Raw genomic sequence first — 6,637 nt, 5'->3', positions numbered from 1 at the left:
ACGTGAGCATGATACTAACATTGTTAGGCTTAATTATCTGTCACAAGTAGCCATTAGTAAATATTTTCATTTCATACAATGAAGAGAAACCCAGGAGCTATTATTAACATTTTGAGTAACAGGTGGTTAATAAGTTTGTTGAATGCACATCCAGGTTGTTTCAAATCCCTTTTGGAAGGCATCAAGGAAAAATGATTACAAGACTTCCCTGGTGATTCAGTGCAGAGTCTTAACCACTGTATGCTGTGAGACACAGCCAAAAAAAAAAAAAAAAAAAGAGTTACAGTTGAGTAATCAAGCTAAAAGATAACTATACCTCCTAACACAAGTGTAATATATAAGACCCATAATTTGTGATTTTATTATGTGTCAGGCCTTTAACTATAACATCAACATTTCTATAATTTAGATAAAGATCTGAATTCCTCTGTTTTTGAGTCTCAAGAAATGGTTTTTTCTTTAATCTAGATAAGTTATTTAGTCTCCATATGACTTGACACCGTTCCACAACCACCCTTTCACAAAGACAGACAAATCTTTAGTAGAAATTAAATTTATAAACATTTAAGATAATTTAAGAAATACATGGTAAAAGAGAACCATGTGGTTATGTGGTATGTTTTAACTAAGGAAAAAACTCCATAATTCCTGGTTATATTACTGTTCTGGCTCATCAGAATTCATAGTATATGTGGGGTTCTCTCATGTCCAGTGAAGTCAAGCAAATGTAATAGAAGGTGCTCCAGGCTGACACACTTCTTCATCATACAAATCTTCTGGTAGCTCCTTTTCGTCCTCATCAGGGAAATATGTTGGAAATGGTAGATTTTTACAGAAATCCTTATATGCAGGCAGTACAGAATCTTTGATCTGGGGGGTGGGGGAAGCAAAGATCTTATTAATAAGTTATTTAAAGATAGTCTGGTTTACTTATTCATAATCCTAGAATATCGGTTCTCGCATTTTGTTTATTTTTTCTGTTTTTAGTTTCTACATTTTCTAATGTGAATAATATAGCTGTTATACACTGAGTTCCTCTTACTTTATATATATGTGTATATATATTTATTCCAATAAACTTAACTAATCCAATGACAGAAACATAGACTTCCTCAAGTTAATCAACTACCATATGAGAATCCCATGGATAGAGGAGCCTGGTGGGCTACAGTCCATAGGATTGCAGAATTGGACACAACGGAAGTGACTGAGCACAAATGCACACGAATGCTATTAGAACCATCTTATGGAAAAAAACTGAACTGAACCAACATTTTTGCCAACCCAATGTTATTATTCTATATTCTACCACAGAATTTTTTGAGCTCAAAGAAAATAAAATTTATCTAGTACTTTTGTTAGTCTTAATTCTAACACACAACCCCAAATAACAAGTTATATTAAGGAAATTAGCATATATTTAACAAGTAGTGTTCTCTCTGAGTAGCTAAGGATAGAGTAGTATTTAACAAAAAACAATAATAACCCCAGAGTCTCTAAATTAGCTCTATTAACTAATATTTATATTCTAAAAATATTTTAATTACATGTGTGAATTCATAAACTGAGGAATAACATAGATATTGATATGATCTAAAATGTTGTTATATTTTTGGAAAATATTATTGGATTCTTTAAAGCTTCTGACTCATTCCACAACCTCCATTCAGAGATAAATAAAAAAAAATTACATGTTAATTATACACACATTAAAATAAGACATTTTGGCAATAAGAAATGAGTAATTTGGTTGACGTTAGTATACAGCTGCTAGGAATAGCAAAGTACAAGAAAACATCTATATTCATTTCTCTCATTAAAATTGTTAGAAATTATCAGTCAGTTGCCTAAAAGGAAACACTTGTTTTAATTTTTTTTCCAATTCACTAATCTGGGTTCAACTTTAACTTGGGAAAAAAAGATATTCTTACCAATGAAACTGTCTCAGAATTTATAAAAGAAAACCCAAGCAAATACACAATAAAGAGAACAACAAAACTTTCTGTGGTAATTTACTGCAAGATATTGAGTATACTTCCCTTTGCCATACAGTAAGTCCTTGTTGGTTATCTATTTTGATATTTAGTAGTCTGCATCTGCTAATTCCAAACTACTAATTTATCCCTCTCCTATTCTTTTCCCCTTTGGTAACCAGAAGTTTGTGTTCTATGTTTGTGAGTCTACCTCTGCTTTTGTAAATAAGTTCATTTATATCATTTTTTTTAGAGGCCACATATAAGTGACATATGATATTTCTCTTTGTTTGACTTAGTATGGTAATCTCTAGGTTCATCCATGTTGCTGCAAATGGCATTTTCTTTTTATAGCTGAGTAATATTCCACCATGGGCTTCCCAGGTGATGCAGTAGTAAAGAATCCCGTCAATGCAGGAGACACAGACTCGATCCCAGGATTGGGAAGATCCCCTGGAGTAGGAAATGGCAACTCACTCCACTTTTCTTGCCTGGAAAACTCCATGGACAGAGGAGCCTGGTGGGTTATAGTCCATGGGGTTGCACAGAGTTAGTTGGACATGACTGAGTGAGTGCACCCACCCACACCCACACACACAATTTTCCACTGTATAAATGTACCATGGATTCTTTATATCTCTTTCGATGTACATTTAGGTTATTTCCATGTCTTGGCTACTGTGAATAGGGTTGTGATGAACAATGGCAAACATGTACCCCTTTGAATTATCATTTTCTCTGGTTATACATCCAGGAGTCAGACTGCTGGGCTATATGGTAACTCAGATTTTTAGTTTAAGGAATTTCCATACTGTTTCCTATAGTAGCTGCACCAATTTACATTCCCACCAACAGTGTAGGAGGGTTCCCTCATCTCCATACCAACTCCAGCATTTATTACTGATAGACATTTTAATGATGGTCATTCTGACTGGTATGAGGTGACTTCCTCACTGTAGTTTTGATTTGTATTTTCCTACTAATTAGCGAGGTTGAGCTTTTTTTTTTTTTTTTCATATGCCTTTTAGCTATCTGTATGTCTTCTTTGGAGAAATGCCTGCTTAGATCTTTTGCCTGTTATTTGATTGGGTTGTTTGTTTTTTTGAAGTTGAGCTGTATGAGCTGTTTATATATTTTGGAAATTAATCTCTGTTGGTAGCATCATTTGCAAATATTTTCTCCCATTCTCCAGGTTGTTTTTCCACTTTGTTTATGGTTTCCTTTGTTGTGAAAAGCTTTTAAGTTTCATTAGGTTCCATTTGTTAATTTTTGTGTTTCCATTACTCTATGCGATGGATCAAAAAAGATATTGCTGTGATTTATGTCAGAGTGTTCTGCCCGTCTTCCTGTAGAAGTTTATAGCATCCCACATTATTTTTAGATCTTTAATCCAATTCATTTCTGTAAATGGTGTTAGAGAATGTTCTGATCTTGTACATGCAGTTGTCCAATTTTACCAGCACTACTTATTGAAAAGACTGTCTTTCTCCATTGTATATCATTGCCTTTTTTATGTAGGTTAGCTGACCATAGGTGTGTGGCTTTATTTTGGGGCTTTCCATTCTATTCCATTGATTTATATGTCTGTCTGTGTGCCAGTACCAAACTGTTTGGATTACTGTAACTTTGTAGTATAAAGTCAGGGAACCTGATTCCTTCAGCTCTGCACTTCTTTCTCAAGATTGAATTTGCCTATCCTGGATTTTGTGTTTCCATACAAAATTTAAAATTTCTTATCTAGTTCTATGCAAAATGTCATTGTAAATTTCATAGTGAATACACTGAGTTTATAGATTGCCTTGGACAGTATGATCATTTTAATAATGTTGATACCTCCAATCCAAGAACACGGTATATCTTTTCATCTGTTTGTGTCTTCAATTTTCTTCATCAGTATCTCAGTTTTCTGATTATAGGTATTTTGCCTCCTTTAGTAGATTTGTTCCTAAATATTTTATTCTTTTTGATGTGATGGTAAATGGGATTATTTCCATAATTTTATCATCTGATTTTTATTGTTAGTGTAAAGAAGTACAACAGACTTCTGTGTATTAATTTTGTATCCTGCAATTTTAGTAAATTCATTGATGAGATCTAGTAGTTTTCTGATAGCATCTTCAGGATTTTCTATGTACAGTCTCATTTCATCTGCAAACAGTGATAATTTTACTACTTCTTTTGCAGTCTGGCTTGTTTTTCTTCTGATTCCTGTGGCCAGAAGTTCCAAAACTATGTTGAATAGAAGTGGCAAGAGTGGGTATTTGTCTTCTGCCTGATCTTAGAGGAAACGCTTTTAGCTTTTTGCTGTTGACTATGATGCTAGCTGTGGGTTTGTCATATATGGCTTTTATTATGTTGAGGCAGGTACCCTCAATGGCTGCTTTCTGGAGAATTTTACCGTAAATGGATGTTGAATTTTATCAAAAGCTTTTCCTGCATGTATTGAGATGACCATATTGTTTCTATTCTTCAACTTGTTAATGTGCTGTATAATATTAATTGACTTGCAGATACTGAAAAATCATTACATCCTTGGGATAAATCCCAATTGATTGTAATGTATGATCCTTTTAATGTATTTTTGGATTCAGCTGGCTAGATTTTTTTTATTTTATTTTATTGGGGAGTTTTGCATCTATGATCATCAATGATGTTGGCCTGTAATTTTCTTTTTTTGTAATTATATTTGATTTTGGTATCTGGGTGATGGTGCATGTGTGCTAAGTTGCTTCACTCGTGTCTGACTCTGTGTGACCCTATGGACTTGTAGCCTGCCAGGCTCCTCTGTCTATGGAATTCTCCAGTCAAGAATACTGGAGTGGGTTGCCATGCCCTTCTCCAGGGGATCTTCCCAACCCAGGGACTGAACCTGAGTCTCACGTCTCCTGCATTGGCAGGTGGGTTCTCTACTGCTAGCACCACCTGGGAAACCCAGGGTGATGGTAGCTTCACAGAATGAGTTCAGAAGTGCTCATTCCTCTGTTATTTTCTGAAACTGCTTCAGAAGGATAGGTGTTAACTCTTCTTTAAATGTTTGATACAATTTTTCTGTGACGTTATCTGGTCCTGGACTTTTGTCTGTTAAGTTTTTAAATTACTGCTTCAATTTCAGTACTGGTAATTGGTCTGTTCATATTTTCTGTTTCTTCCTTGCTTAGTCTTGGGAGACTGCATCTTCTTAAGAATTTGTCCATTTCTTCCAGGTTGTCCATTTTATGATTATATACTTGCTTGTGGTGGTGGTTTAGTCGCTAAGTCGTGTCCAATTCTTGCGACCCCATGGACGCACACCAGGCTCCCCGTCCATGGGATTCTCCAGGCCAGAATACTCGAGTGGGTTGCCATTTCCTTCTGTAATACTTGCTTGTAGCAGCCTCTTATGATCTTTTGTATTTCTGTGGTATAGGCTTTAACTTCTGCTTTTTCATTTCTGATTTGGGTCCTCTCCTTTTTTTCCCCATAATGAATCTAGCTAAAAGTTTATCAACTTTGTTTATCTTTTTAAAGAATCAGCTTTTAGTTTCATTGATCTTTTCTACATTTTTTTTTTTTTTAGTGTCTATTTATTTCTGCTCTGATCTTCATGATTTCTTATTTTCTACTAACTGTGGATTTCAATCGTTTTTCTTTCTCTAGTTGCTTTAGGTATAAAGCTATGTTGATATTTTCTTATTTCCTAAGGCAAGTTTGTACTGCTACAGACTTCCTTCTTAGAACTGCTTTTGTTCGATATGTTTTCAGTCATCATGATTTCATTTTCATTTTTCTCTAGGTATTTTTTTATTTCTTCAGTGATCCATTGGTTGTTTAGTAGCATATTGTTTAGCTTTCACATGTTATGTTTTTGATTTTTTTCTTGTGGTTGCTTTCTTTTTCACTGTCTGCACCAAACAGCTTGTGGTATATCAGTTCCAGGGCCAAAGAATGAATCCACATCCTCAGCAGACAAAGTGCTGAGTCCTAACCACTGGATCACTAGAGAATTCCCTGGTTGCTTTCTAATCTCATAGCACTGTGATCAGAAAAGATGCCTGATGCAATTTCAGTTTTCTTAAATTTACCAAGGCTTGCTTTGTGACCCAACACACGACCAAACCTGAAGAATGGTACATGTGCCCTTGAAACGTATATTTCCATCTGGTCTAATGTGTCATTTAAGGCCTGTGTTTCCTTAGTGATTTTTCTGTCTGGATGATCTGTCCATTGATGTAAGAGGGCATTTAAGTTCCCCACTAGTATTACTGTCAATTTCCACTTTTATGTCTATTAGTATCTGTCTTACTTGTTGCGGTGCTCCTATGTTGGGTGTGTATACACTCACAATTGTTACATCTTCTTTCCTTGATCATTATGTAATTTCCTTGTCTCTTTCAACATTTCTTTATTTTTAAAAGTGGTGTGATATGAATATTGCTACTCCAGCTTTCCTTTTAATTCCATTTGCATGGAATGCCTTTTTCCATCCTACTGCTTTCAGTTTGCATGTCTCTAGAACTGAAGTGGGTCTCCTCTAGACAACACATATACAAGTTTAGTTTCTGTATTCATTTAGCCAGTCTATGCCTTCTGATTGGGGCAATTAATCCCCTTCAGTTCAATTCAGTCACTTAGTTGTGTCCAACTCTTTGCGACCCCATGGACTGCAGCACGCCAGGCATCCCTGT

The 6,637-nt window shown here is 35.2% G+C and overlaps 1 protein-coding gene across 1 annotated transcript in view; it reads right to left on the bottom strand.

Moving 5' to 3' along the window:
• Positions 1 to 537: 537 nt before the first annotated feature.
• Positions 538 to 6,637, bottom strand: part of MRPL3 (mitochondrial ribosomal protein L3) — a 57,077-nt gene continuing 50,977 nt past the window's right edge. The window contains exon 10 of the mRNA XM_061421450.1: positions 538 to 870. Within this exon, the coding sequence (XP_061277434.1) occupies positions 718 to 870 (153 nt within the window). The 3' untranslated portion in view covers positions 538 to 717. The remainder of the gene's footprint in view (positions 871 to 6,637) is intronic.

Source organism: Bos javanicus, chromosome 1 (assembly GCF_032452875.1).
Source record: "Bos javanicus breed banteng chromosome 1, ARS-OSU_banteng_1.0, whole genome shotgun sequence".
Taxonomy (NCBI): Eukaryota; Metazoa; Chordata; class Mammalia; order Artiodactyla; family Bovidae; genus Bos; species Bos javanicus.
This window is presented reverse-complemented; position numbering and strand designations above follow the sequence as displayed.